The 14822-nt window shown below is 36.8% G+C and overlaps 1 protein-coding gene across 2 annotated transcripts in view; it reads left to right on the plus strand.

The window, feature by feature from the left end:
- LOC131682486 (myosin-I heavy chain) overlaps nt 1–6281 on the plus strand; it is a 285951-nt gene extending 279670 nt beyond the window's left edge. Inside the window, exons 11-16 of one of the 2 annotated variants that reach the window (XM_058963986.1) lie at nt 53–415; nt 662–897; nt 977–1143; nt 3604–4767; nt 4828–4991; nt 5062–6281. In XM_058963986.1, the coding sequence (XP_058819969.1) occupies nt 53–415; nt 662–897; nt 977–1143; nt 3604–4767; nt 4828–4991; nt 5062–5358 (2391 nt within the window). In that variant the 3' untranslated portion in view covers nt 5359–6281. Of the gene's footprint in view, nt 1–52; nt 416–661; nt 898–976; nt 1144–3603; nt 4992–5061 lie in introns of both variants that reach the window. The other variant, XM_058963987.1, reaches the window with a different exon arrangement.
- Nucleotides 6282–14822: the final 8541 nt, after the last annotated feature.

The raw sequence follows: 14822 nt of genomic DNA on the forward strand, positions 1-14822 counted from the left end.
TAATAACACATAACGTAAAAATACTTCACCTGGTCCTTTTTCCTATTATCAGGGTCAATTCATCGAAGTGCAAGTGACAGACGGAGCTCTCTATCGAACCAAGATCCACTGCTACTTTCTGGACCAGACACGTGTCATAAGGCCGCTGCCGAACGAGAAAAACTATCACATTTTCTACCAAATGTTGGCCGGACTGAATGCCGAAGAATGCGCTCGACTGAACCTGGAAGGTTATTCACCGGCCAACTTGAGGTACTTACAGAACGGTGATATTCGACAAGATGAACAGGAAGATGCGGCGCGGTTTCAAGCATGGAAAGCATGCCTGGGTATTTTGGGCATTCCGTTTTTGGACGTCGTACGGGTGCTAGCGGCTGTTTTGCTGCTAGGGAATGTTCAGTTCGTTGATGGACAGGTAGGTTTCTACTTTATTAAATTCTATTGTACCGATGGATACTGGTGTTCAGGCGTGATGCCGACAATCCAGTTATCCTGAGTTCGATTCCTGAACTTTTACAAAATTTGCTATGATGACTAATAACATATGGGTAATTTACGACTGATTTTCAGTGATAGTAAACATTTAACGTCTGAGCAAATTTGTTTGCTTTTTTATTATGCTTCATAAATCATTAAAAGTAAACAAAACCCTTTTTTCTAGGGACTGGAGGTGGAGGTGAGCGGCGAAACAGAATTGAATGCAGTGGCTAATCTGCTGGGAGTTCCACCGGCTCAACTGTTCCGTGGCCTAACCATTCGTACTCACAATGCACGCGGTCAATTAATAAAATCGGTGTGCGATGCCAACATGTCCAACATGACGCGAGATTCGTTGGCCAAGGCTCTCTACTGCCGAACGGTAGCGACGATAGTGCGAAGGGCGAACAGTCTGAAACGGTGAGTAGAAGCTTGCACATGAACTGCTCAATGTTAGAAGTGCATATATACTGAACAGAATGCGTCTTGTTTCTTACAGTTTGGGTTCGACACTGGGAACGTTGAGTTCTGATAGCAACGAATCAGTACACAATCAAGCCGAGGTTGCGAGTCAACATGCGTCCACTATCGGTGGAGGTAACGCCGGTTCAAAATCGATGGCTGCACTCAACAACGCCGTTCGACATGCTACAGATGGATTTATAGGTATGACTTCTGATAACATATTTTGTTTTTTCTTTCGAACGGAGAACATATGAAAAATATCAGACGATGGTCATGTTAAAGTTACGATTTCAATACTTCCAATTACTTTGTTCTATTTCTCATTTTGTGAGAATATAAGAAGCTAAAAATAATTTAATTTCTGCTACTTTATCGACGCTAGAATGGAACTTCTTGCACACAATCTTGCAAACAACGTAACGCCTGGTAACTATACCCAAGACTTGCACCAATTACACTACACGCTACAGGAAAAACGTTGAATTTGTGCAACTATTTATTTATAACCCATGGAATAAGTGCATCAATGGCTTCCAACTGATCACAATTGTCTTGTTAACGAGAATTGTAACTAGATTGTTTGGCAGACAATTAAGTGTTTGGAAACTCAATGTGCCCTTCAATTGAGCTGAGTTAAAATTTCTTTAAATACCAATAAATGAAATTATTAGTTCAAAGACAATACATTTATTTACAGGATTCCATAAAATTTGTTCATTGTTTCTATAAAAAATACAGTGAAGATCGGATTTTATCAGTCCCTGTTTTTGCCAGCCTCACATGAAAATTCGTTTGAAGGCATTATATGCAAAAATTAAAATATTAATTATATTTAACTTTTGCACTAGAAAACCTCCAAGGCAAATTTGTACCAAATAAATAGTAAAAAATTGAGGTTATTTCAAGAAACTAAAGAAGAATATTTTAATAGCCTCGGTTTATTAAAAAGAAAAAAAATATATCTCGATTTTGCCAATTTCACCATTGTGTCAGCCTGAAATACACCAAGGGGCTAATAATACGGGTCCTCACTGTATTCCACTCGTCTTTTAAGAATTATTTAATTAAAATCAAAGCAACTTTATTGGAATTAATTTTCTATTGAAATTATTAATTTATTGCTTGAATGAAATGGTATTTCCGAACGTTAATTTTGTGCCGTTTTAACTAATGAACAACAAACTATTGGTACCATATAATTATGCATATACGAACATTTTTAATACGAGCCAAGCGTCTGCTATGTGGTAATAGCGGTCTATTTCAAATTGAGTACAGTAATGTTTCGATTATATCACTATGCGTTTCTATCAATACTCGTTCATATCACCCTCAAATATATCACGATTTTATCTCGATTATATCACGCTTTTTGAAAAACAGATAAAGCACACTCCGTTTTGATTCAATTAAGTCACATGTTGTGTCCTGGCACTTTTAGGGTTTTTTTACAATTGATTTGTTTATTTACATATAGGGTAATGAGCCTATTATTAGGTTTCGGACTATTTCGTTAAGGGTTTATATATGATGAGATCGGTCAAAAAGTCGAACTTTTTTATTCTTTTATCTTAAAGTATAGATTCTTAAGAAAGTATCTGAAATTTTTATAGAGGTATAAGTAGTAGAAGCAAAGTTATAGCGCTGTTCATCTTGTTCCTTTAAGTGAAGACAGGGCGTGGCGCGAAACTTTGAACGTGAATAATCTCGAAATCATGTTTTACCAAAACGTTGTTGCAATGACTAGGATTGCCGAAATATTCTTCGACCGATTTCAATTTTAGTTTTAAATCCTTCGTAACTTATTTGCCGTGTCCTCAAGGGACCATCTGGAGAGACCGTTTGGTGTAGCAGGTAAACAAATCGACTTCTTTTTTAAATTGTTAGTCATCCGCAAGAAAATCTAACAAAATAATGAGAAAAACAAAATACGCAAGATATGTTAGGTATGCCTAGATATGCATTTTCTCTTGAATCGATGTAAATACTTTTCTTTTGAAAGGACAACATCAACAATTGGTGATGGGACTATTTCTATGGATGTTGAAACAACGAGAACTGAATCGTAATCTCTTCGAATACACTGATTTTAATAGTCAAGATATTTGTCCAAACCCTTAATGTGGCAGATTCCTTTAATAAACTTAAAGGAAAGTTTTTGGTGGTTCGAGTATTTTAAGAAACGGTATGTGGTACGTAAGGTGAAGCTGTGTAGGGAAAAATTATCACCTGAGGCCATACCGTTTAGTCAATGCGTTGAACAAAGATGGCAGACGCTGCCAACGGCTTCAAATGGGTAGTGTGATTATAGCAGCATGGCAAATAATAATAAGCCCATTACCCTACTATGATTTATTCTTTTGACTAACTTGACCTTTTCATTACTTTTTGATAATAGAAATACATGGGTTAATGCTTAAATGTAATTTTTTGGTTTGTTTTGAATATATCACGCTAAAATACAGACCGACCGTGATATAATCGAAACATTACTGTATTTATTTTTCCTCAAATAGAGCCTTCAAAGCTGAGTGTGTATGTTACATTGATATTATCTCAACCTCAAACCCAACCCCGTTACAAACTGCAAAGGAAGCTCCGTGCTGCACTCTGTACTTCAAACCAGCAAACTAATCGAATTCACACTGATCTCAATTTCAGGCATTCTGGACATGTTCGGCTTCGAAGAACCTCGACCAGCCCAGCTGGAACACCTATGTATAAATCTGTGCGCGGAAACTATGCAACATTTTTACAACACTCACATTTTCAAGAGTTCCGTTGAATCATGTCGAGAAGAGGGCATTATATGTGATGCCGAGGTCGATTATGTCGATAATGTGCCCTGTATCGATCTGATTTCTTCGCTCAGAACTGGCCTGTTGAGTATGCTGGACGCGGAATGTTCCGTACGTGGAACGGCGGAAAGTTATGTGGCCAAAATCAAGGTACAGCACAGAAATTCAGCACGTCTTGAGCAGAGAGCTTCCGAGCCGTACGACCCTCGGATGTTTGCAATCCGGCACTTTGCTGGTCGTGTTGAATACGATACGACAGACTTCTTGGACACGAACAGAGATGTGGTTCCTGACGATTTGGTTTCTGTTTTCTACAAGCACACGTGCAATTTTGGATTTGCGACGCATCTCTTTGGCACCGAATTAAAAGCTCTTTATGCACAGGAAAATGTACCGCGAGGTTTAAGTTTCAGAATTGCACCCACATCACACACTGATTTGTTGAATGGAGATGAGCCAGTTTCTACGTTGACGCAAGATTTTCACACCAGATTGGATAATTTGCTGAGGACACTTGTACATGCACGGCCCCACTTTGTCCGATGCATTCGTAGTAATACTGCAGAGAAAGCAGGTGTGTTCGACCGTGGTACGGTGGTGCGACAGATTCGTGCCCTTCAGGTACTCGAGACCGTAAATTTGATGGCCAGTGGCTTCCCGCATCGTATGCGATTCAAACAGTTTACAGCCCGGTACCGCATGTTGGCTCCCTTCCGACTACTAAGGCGTTGTGAAGAGAAGGCTTTGGAAGACTGTAAGCTAATTTTAGATTTCGCACTAGAAAACCCACCCGAATTAGACGGGTCAGTGACACTGTCGTGGGCGCCTGGAAAGAGGCATATCTTTCTAAGCGAGGGCATTAGGCAACATTTGGAAATGCTAAGAACTGAGGTGCGTATGAAAAGTGCCACGCTCATTCAAGCCACGTGGCGTGGGTGGAACTTAAGAAAACGGCTCGGTACAATTCGAAAGTCTCACGACATTAAACTTGTTGGCAGCGGTTTGCTAGCAATAAACAAGAATAATGGTAGGTTTTATTGCATTTCAATAGACAAAAGTATACATTTCAAAGCAATTTATTTTGCAGCTACAAGACCACCAACTGCAGCACCAAAGGCTAATGCGAATAATACCGGAACAGCAACAAGACCAAGGCCACAGCCAATTGCGGGTACTCCACCACCTGATCCTAATGAGAAATGCGACTCAAAAATAATCGCACAGACTTGCACTCTATTTGGGTTAGATTTGGTAAGATAATCAATTCAGAGGAAGTGATATCTTGTTTTCCCACTAACAGGTATCTGTTTCGATTTTGCAGGAACGTCCACCCCCAGTGCCACCATCTCGCTCGTACACAGTAACAGGAAATTCCAAGCTCGGTTATCCCCAGACTCGTACCATGAAAATGAACTTCCCAGAGGATTCTGCCACTTCTAATGTGGGCGAGCAGTTGCGCAAAGGAGAAGCCGTCACGGTTACCGGAGCATCGCACCGTCGGGGTCATCTGATCGTTGAACACAATGGCATCAGTTTGCACGTACCTTTTCAATACATGGAATTGGTTAAAAATTCCACTTCACCAGCACCCCCAAATGCCACTGCTGTTAATATTTAATCCATCGTTTAATGCCCTTTTCCCTGTTGTTAGCCTCTGCTCTATCATCACTACTAATCCAACCTATTACTACAAAACACGCACTAGTTATACTGTCCCAATGTCTTCCATTCGCAGAATGCAATTTCAACCACAGGTTTATTTAATGAAATCGTAGTCCTTTAAGCATTCATCGATAGCATTTACTAGAATAGTCTGTAAGGCGAATCAGATACAATCGTTTACACAACATTATACTTACCATTTTATCATGTATTTAATGCAAACGATAAAAGTACTACATTTTAGGACTGATAAATATTGGTAGAATAGTCTATAACCTATTAGGAAGAAGCTCTTCACAAACTGATTATTTACATAAGTGAACCACACTTTATAGAAGCATTGATTCTATAGGGATTCGAAGTGCCAACCTATTTTATGTAGGATATTTACCGATAGTAACTGGAAAAAGTTGACCTTTTCCATGCACCGCAGCTGTTGAAAAAAAAGGGTTCATTTACAACGAAGTAGAGCTAGACGAACAATATCAGCAATACCATACAAAAACGAGATTCTTGTTTACTCACAAAACTCTAGGGAATAAGTTTGAAATAAGCATTCAGTTTTACCACCTGGAACGGCAGGAAGGGAAGAAAATATGCTACTTGCCATGTACATAGCTAATTTCGATTTGTTGCAGCACCTCCCAACGAAGGAGACACATATTTAGACCAAATGCATCCTTCCACAGCCATAGTCCTAGAAAGACGATATTTGTAAAACCAATCTGTTTCAAAATCCAAGCTTTATTTTTCACAGAAACGATACTTTTTCTCCGAACATAAGATGCGAAATAGGAACGTTTAGATAAACAATTCTAAAAGATAACTGCAAACATTGATGGGTACCAGTGAAATGGATTTTTTTTTTCGAAAATCGACGATTGAGAATAAAACATATTGAATTACTCGATTTTGAGGTGTCCACTAATTGTAAAAAAAAAGAAATATCCTTTTTCGGAATCCTGTTCATGAGGGCCGACCAATAAGTTTCATCTAGTCAGAAGTAGTTACCAGGGGTTCGCAAAGAAGTTTATTTATTTCGGAAAGAGTTTTTTGTAATAGGCTGAAAATAATATTTGGATAGTACACAAAATGAATGTTAAGCCGTGGGGGTCTGCAACTACGAAGGGGTCCGCGGGATGAAAAAGGTTGAGAGCCGCTGATTTAGGCTAATACGTTGAATAGAGATAGTAGACACTGCGCTAACTAATGTGGTCAATTGGGTGGGATGAATAAGGGTGCTATGATGAATCAGGGCTCAGTTACCCTATTGCAACATAGAAAAAAGCTCTTCTGGAACTCCTTTTCATTCCTAAAAATCCACATATGGGACCATTCATAAATTACGTAACGCAAAAATTGCTCAAAATTGACTCCCCCCTCCCACTTTGTAACAAATTGTCACAAATTTCTCTATCCCCCCTCCCCTATTACGTAACAAATTCTTCGAAAAAAAAAATTTCAGTAAAAAATGTTACGTAGCGATCTAGCCTACTCCCCCTCCCCCATATGTCACAACATGTCACAACTTTTCGTACCCCCTCCCCACCCCTAAACGCGTTACGTAATTTATGAATGGTCCCTATACTACTTTTAGTACTTCACAACATGCCGCCGAGAAACTAAGTTATTCAATGCCAAACATAAACAGCTTACATTGTCGCGAACCCGCATGGATCAACATGGCCGTTGCAGCTTTTTTCGCATTAATTAAACGATATTGAACGGAAGTGTTGCGTTGCGTTGTGACGATGATTTTGGCGGATTCCACACTGACTTCATCATGTTTGACTGCTGATTACCTAAAAAGAGTTGCTTAGGAAATGGTAAGTAGGAATTCATACCAACCCGACCCACATTAAAACCTCAACAGCATGATAGCCCCCATCTCCATCGTTCACGGGGAACGATAAAGGAAACGGTAGACAGGAAGTATTGATGCTCCACCTACTTAACGGAAGGTCGACGATTCATCAGACTCTTCCATAGGTGTCGCGGAGTTGGTAGTTTGGAAGGGTATCAGGTCTAGGATTCGCTCCAAGCAAGCGATGCTACCTGTAAAGCATATTTTATTAGGTACTTGTTTAGTTGGTCTTCGAGTGTACGATCACTCGAAAAAGAAAAGATCTTGTTTAGTGGTTGTGTATACGACTGTCTTGTTTAGTTTTTGGTTCTTTTTAAACTCTGGGCAGCCGGCTACCGAGAGTATCCTATGTTCCCTAAACAAAAGCAATTTGAACTCCACACAGCCGACCGTGGGAGTATTGCCTAGGTAAGCTAATTTTATCTTCGTAATGGGCCGGATCACTATTTATTGAAACAGTATCTAGACGGAATTTGTTACTTCTTCTCTACGAAATATTTATTAGCTTGAAAACTACCGAGTGATAACACATTATACAGGCAAAGATAGCGCGAGATGTTATAAATCATGGAAAGTATTTCTTATTTTCCATATCGGATTGTTTTTGGAATACAAGTATACGAGCGATAATAACGAACACTGAAGGGAAATATAAAGGATTGTTAACCTGATGCACGGGCTTGTTAGAAATAACGGAGCTTGAAATTATGTTCATAAAAACAGACTCGGCGAATTTTCAATACGTATTGACCCGTGATCATCGATACTAGTCAGATTAGTCGTATTGGGGCTAATTTCCGATCAACTATTCATTTTTACGGCAATGTTTTCTCGACTAGATCTGTTCGCACCCTCTCATTCTGCTACTATCGGCAGAAGGCTGATAGCACCCAGTCGTCGCCGGTCTAAGGACCAAACGTCATCAATAGACTTAGACTCGCGTGGAGGCATGAGATAGGATACTTGTGAGAATTTTGTTATCCCACCATTTGACGACCTTAATAAACGATATTGAACGGAAGCGTGGTAAAAATTGATTCAGCTTAATACCCTTATTCTTGTTTTTGACGAATGCGAGATTCGTTCGAAAGCGATTCCAAAGAATAACATTTGACGATTTAATTTTCCTGTCATAAACGGCAATGCAATCCACTGCATTAATGCAGGCTACAATTTAAGGAACCTTTTATTTTGAATTAAGTGCCGGGCTTTTCGTATGACTCCTTCCATCGATCCATCGAGTATTGCTCAGCCTCCTTGGTAACCTGGTTGCAGAACGTCAGCTTAGCTCGAACTGTATCTCACTAATAACTGTCTTCCGCGTCTTCTTGATGTTCAATTTGACGATTATCCAATATATTCATATTCATGTCCCTTGACACCATGTAGACGTGGTTCGCAAAATACCACTTTATAGCTTTTTCCGTTATGGCAAGATGTCAAATCAGACCAAAACAGAACGGAACAATTGGGAAACGGACTTTTTTCCAGACACTCCTGCCCACAAATTTCCTTCTTGATGTTTTCGGTTACGATGTAAAGGTCGCTCTTCAAGCCACAGGATGCTGTGCTACACAAGATATTTCTTTGCAAACTTGGTAAACTTAGACAGTTTAATGTGTTTGAAAATCTCTACCGCCTATCCTCGTTCAATCGACGTATACTATTCATATCCAGAAAGCTGTTTAACCCTAGAACATTGCACTGGTGTGCAAATGTACCTCACGCCTTCTTTAGAGCCGTGTGAAGACGAGAATTCGGCATTTACTGACCTGTGACCTTAACAATAATTCAATTAAGAGTTCCTAGTAAGAGTAGGAAAAGGTAGTATAGCCAGTTTGCCACGAAGGCTTCGTAGAAGCAGGTGTCAAAGTTGGCGTGGGGTACATTTGTACCCCAGTGTACGGTTGCCGTTGGCGTTTCGTCAGGTTTCGTGCTGTCAGTTGGACTCGTGACAATACCAGTTTAAATACTGGTTTGTTTTACTACGTAAGTAACAATTAGTAGGGGAAAGTGGTTGGTTGTCGGCACCCCTACGTAACTTTTGACAGAAAGTAGACATTCTGATAAATATTATTTATGTGTTATATTAGCACGATCTTTTTGTGCCGATTTCTGATACAAACAGACTCGAATATTCTGTTCTACAACCAATATATTTTTTGAACAAGTGAAACTCTACTTAAAAGTTTTTTATGGTGATTTGCTTAGTGTTATAGAAAAAAGTAAATCGATCGAAAAAGTATGTGCATTGAATATTTACGATGTGAATTTATTCTATTTTGTGATTCATAGAATGGTACCGAAAAGTTCGCCACAATTTTTTGTTTGTTCGGTTTTTAAAAAGGTTACAAAAAGCGGTTGTCGACACCCAAACATGGTCGGTTGTCGGCATCCTATTTTTGTGGCAAATGCTGAGTTCTCAATAACCTAATCAATATTGTTAATAAAATTTTTCATGTTAACAGAGTAAATTAAATTCTTTCATCAGTTATTATCTAAGGCCTCTAGCTTTCCATTGGTATGCTTATTGCCATATATTGTGCAATTCTAGTAATGTTGTGATCTAAAAACAAAAGTGTGTCGACAACCGAATACATTCCCCTATTATAAAATCGTTTTTAATAATTTATTCAATTAATTTAAATAAATTTTGAGGTAGAAAAAAAATCGTTCTCATTTTTGTTGAATTTTATTGTTTATTTTTCATGGTTTTTAAAACAATGGCTCGCAAGTATAATTAGCGCACAGTAACTGCTGTAATAGTAACGTTGCGTGTTACCAATGTATTACTGGTTAAAAAAAAATTCATTTCAATTTCCACTTCATTTCGTGATATTTTCCAAAACCCGATTGTTAAGCTTTCACTCTTCCAAATAATTTCACTTTTATCGAAATTCCATTTTCTACTGTTTCTAGACCATTCTTTCAACTTTTAGAATAATTTCGGACTCCTGTTCAAGATTGGTTTCAATTGGTATTTTAAAATTGAAAATTCGCAAAGTTATAGAAATTTTTGCGAAAAAAGTCAAAACGGCGAAGTTTTCACTTTTGTTGTTAACTAGTTAGTTTGGTAGCAGAATTAAATTTTCTCTTCAGATTCAACCAAACAAAATTTAGTAATTTAGATGAACCTATGCTTCTTAGAATTTCACGCTCCATGACCAAAAATTCAAAAAAAAACTATTAACACTATATTTGTCATGGAATGGGCTTATTTTGTACGCAATTTGCCTCTTATAATGAAAATAAATATTGATTAAAGTTTGTAAGGACATTTATTTAAAAGAATTGAAAAACATATGTATTTTTTCATCCATCGCCGCGTTGCGCACGGGGAGGGGGGAGGGAAATGCTACGTTATTTACAAGGGGGAGGTTACAATTTTGTGACCAAATGCTACGAGGGGGAGGGAGGGGTCGAAAATCGCCGAAAAAAGCTAGGTTAAAGGTTTCAGTGTAAAATAAACACTTTTTTGCGATTTTTTTTAGAGCTTTGCGTGAAGCACATTTATCAAATCTTTTGTACATTATTGTGTATCATTTCAATAATATACTGTAATTTTTCTATTCAAAAATATCGACAAACGACTTGGTGACAGAGCTTTTTGTGGAACATCTCGGGAAAAATCATGATATGCGGTGTTTACAAAAACCACGTAACCGATTTCTTTCAAATTTTGCATGCAGGTATTTTTAATATAGACTGTGTATGCAAAATTTGAATGAAATCGGTTAAGTAGTTTTGGAATGGCAGGTAACACCGCAAATCATATTTTTCCAGAGACGTTCTACAAAAAGCTTCGTCACCGAGTCATTTGTCGATATTTGTGCATAGAAAAATTACAGCATGTTATTGCAATGATAATAATACTATAATGAAATGATAATAATACTATAATGTACCATAGCTCTGATCAATTCACTTCACGCAAAGTTCTAAAAAAATCGCCTAAGAAAGAATTATTTTTCGCGCTGACGCCCTTACCACCCCCCCCCCCCCCCCCCATAATCGTAATCGACTGAATGTACGGCTTTTGAGCCATCGACAATAACATAATGGCCAACATAACCTAGACACTACACACTCTTTTCTAGATACTACAATGCAAATGAATACTATTTACAGGTGGCCTTATCTCAGTTTACTATTTCCAATTACGCGCTAAAATACTGTACCTGAAAATTCTATTCTATACAAAAATCATTTTTCTGATATCTGTGACCTAAAAAGATATCTTTTAATTCCAAAACAATCTTGATTTCTAGATTTCCTGCTAATTAATCAAGGCCCATAAATAAAGTAGAAACACCAGATCTTAAAAACGCCGTTAAGGAAAGAAGAACGGAAACGTGCTCTTTGCAATGAGATTTTCACAAACATTTCAGAATATTCTGAAACAATGGTTTTGGAATTTGTGAAATTCGTTTTATTCCTTTACTTCATTTCAATAACTTTCTTAAAATTTTATTCTATATACTTATTTTTTCCAGTTCATTCATTTCATGGATTATATTCGTTTTGTTTATTTTTTTTTCAATCAAAATATTTGGCTTATTTATATATTTATATATTTTTCGTTTTAACCCTAGAACGTTGCACTGGGGTACAAATATACACCACGCCTTCTTTGGAGCCGTGTTAAAACGAGAATTCGGTATTTACCGACCTGGGACCCTAACCATGCTTATAGCCAAGAGGGAGAATGTTTTGACGTTTCTGTGAAAAATAAATGAAGCCAACATAAGCTGGCTTCCATGCTCGGATAGTTGCCAAGAAAGACAGCTAACGCGCCTTAAGCAACGTTCACATTGCTACGAGCCAATATTGTTAACACGACTTGAAACTTGTCGAACACAAATAAACTTCATTTTGCTTAACTAGAACTCAGTTGATAAAAGCGTTCGGATTTTATGGAGAATAAGCAATGCAAGAAAAATTGTGCTTTTTCATGTATTGTTATTATTTACTTATTTTGATTCCCTCTTTCAAACAGTGTTGTACAGTTCATGTGAATAGACCTTAAACATTTGAAACGTAGCTAGCGCTACTGGCATTTGGTGGCAGCTTCAGGCAACAAACGGTTTTCACGGGGCTGCTTATAGCCTTCGTGGAAGCAGGTGTCAAAGTTGGCGTGGGGTACATTTGTACCCCAGTGAACGGTTGCCGTTATTGTTTCGTCAGGTTTCGTGCTGTCAGTGGAAATGTGATTCGTGACAATACCAGTTTAAATACTGGTTGTTTTACTACGGTAGTAACAATTAGTATTATATAATCGTTTATTTAATTAATTTAATTTAATTTTAAAGCGGAACAAAAAATCATTCTCATTTTTGCTGATTTTTATATTTTATACCGTATCAAGATAATTTTTTCAACTTTTGGAATCATTTGATTTTGTTCAAATCGGTGGAAAATTTGCAAAATTATAGTAATTTTTGTGAAAAAAGTCAAAGCAGCGATTTTTTCACTTTTTATTTTGTTCAAACCAATTTATGTATCATTGATTCAATAAATTCCGTACTTTACTTACACAGCTGTTTTCGCAAATAAAAAACATACATTTCTTTTGTTTGCATTTTTACTGCGAAATTTACCATCAAACGCGTGGGGTACATTTGTACCCCAGTGCAACGTTCTAGGATGGAAAACACAAGTGCAACGTTCTAGAGTTAATGATTTTTTTTCATTTAGCATTCTTTTTATTCATTTTGTTTATTTCGCCTAATTTTATCTATTGTATTCATTTCATTCTTTGTATGCATTCCGATCAGTTTATTATCTCATGCATCTTATTCGAATAATTCATTTAACTTATTTTATTCACTTTTTTCGTGTTATGCAATTTTGTAATATTTTTTCCAGTTCACACATTTTATTCATTTTAATAATTTTACCAATTTAGTTCAGTCGTTCATTTTATTTATTTCATCTATAGCATTAATTTGACACAATATAATTTATTATATTAATTCTATTACTTTTTAATTGCTGATTTTTTCATCTTAAAAAATTAAATTTAAATTTTAAAAGCAAACAAAAAAATTATAAAACGTATAGAAAGAAGACATTTTTATTCATTTTATTACTTTCTTCATTTTGTTTATTTAATTCATTCTATTAATTTAATTGATTTTATTAGCCCTCTGTTTACTCTGTTATTTCTGCACAACAACATTTTCAAACAGCTATAACTTTGGGGTTAGATAAGATAATTAACTAAGTAAAACTAATAATTGTGACTATCACCGTTGATTTGAACGCTACTAGTTATAATAAATATTCATAGAACTGAAGTTATTGCAATTGTTCTGATTGGATTCCACTGGAGCAGTGCTGCCAGAGACATTTTCAGTCATAGGTGAAAAATTATATTTGGATACATCTTCGTTGTCTCCAAAATGCATGAACTGTAATGTTCCAAAGGCTAGTTCGAAAGTTCTAGCATTTAACATATTTTTCCCCAATATTTTCCCATAGCGGCATCTGACCAAACTTTGACACTTGTCACTTTGAGAAGTGCAAAAAATCGCAATACCCTACACGCAACCGTAAAATAACTTACAGAATAAGTTCTTTTAACTTAAATTTAGGTACTTTTAAGCTGTGCGTCGCTTTCGCACTTATTAGTGTTGTCAAAAACAAAACGAGAGATTCGGCTCAGTCAAGGTCTTCCGTGCAGTAAGGTACTTTTAAGTTGTTTGGGGTATACTCAAAATTAGGTAAATTCAACTTAAATTTAAGTAAATTAAACTCAAGGTTGAGTTATTATTTTTGCCGTAGTTAAATGGAAACTACCATCAACACGGTTTACATAATTTTACCTTCCTGCACGATACCACGAAATTGAGTCAAAATTACTGAATTTTAGGTAGTTTTTCGGTGGCGTGTAAGCCACAAAAAACACTAACTTCGAATAACTTTACTTAAAGAAGTCAAAAAATTTTTTAGTTGAAACATATTAGGACTTAATTTAGTATAAAAAAATTCCCAGCATTCCAATGGAAGTGCGCGAAAAAAAAGTTACGCAGCATACTTTTTGAGAAAAAGTCCTATAAAACGGACTGCAGAAAAATTCACAATGAATTTACACAGAAATCAGAAATCGATGCTGAGGAACGCATGATAGGGTAATCAGCCTAACTTAAGCCCCTCCTTATTTTGGACGCTTTTCATATATTTGTCTCCTTTACTGGGTCGTTTTTAGGTCTCAGAATCATTAGTTCATCTCTAATTACATCACATTAGTCAAAATTCACAATTGAAAAATGACATCGTAAACGATTCATAATTCCAGATTGCCAAGAGGAAACGGGAGAAGCGGTCCATTTTTTAATTTGGATTTCTGAGTACAATTTGATTGTTTTTCAATGATTTTGTCACTATTTGGATTTTGCGTTTTGTGTATTTGAAATGGTTCCTTTGTAAAGTTTTACTTAGAAGTATCGTGTACAAAATATGTCGTTATAATAATAGTGCCAGATTATTTTGGGCACAGCTGGATTCTCTTTCTTAATAGCAGTCTGCTTATCAAGGTAGATAACCAAAATTGAAAA

This window comes from Topomyia yanbarensis, chromosome 2 (genome assembly GCF_030247195.1).
Source record: "Topomyia yanbarensis strain Yona2022 chromosome 2, ASM3024719v1, whole genome shotgun sequence".
NCBI lineage: Eukaryota > Metazoa > Arthropoda > Insecta > Diptera > Culicidae > Topomyia > Topomyia yanbarensis.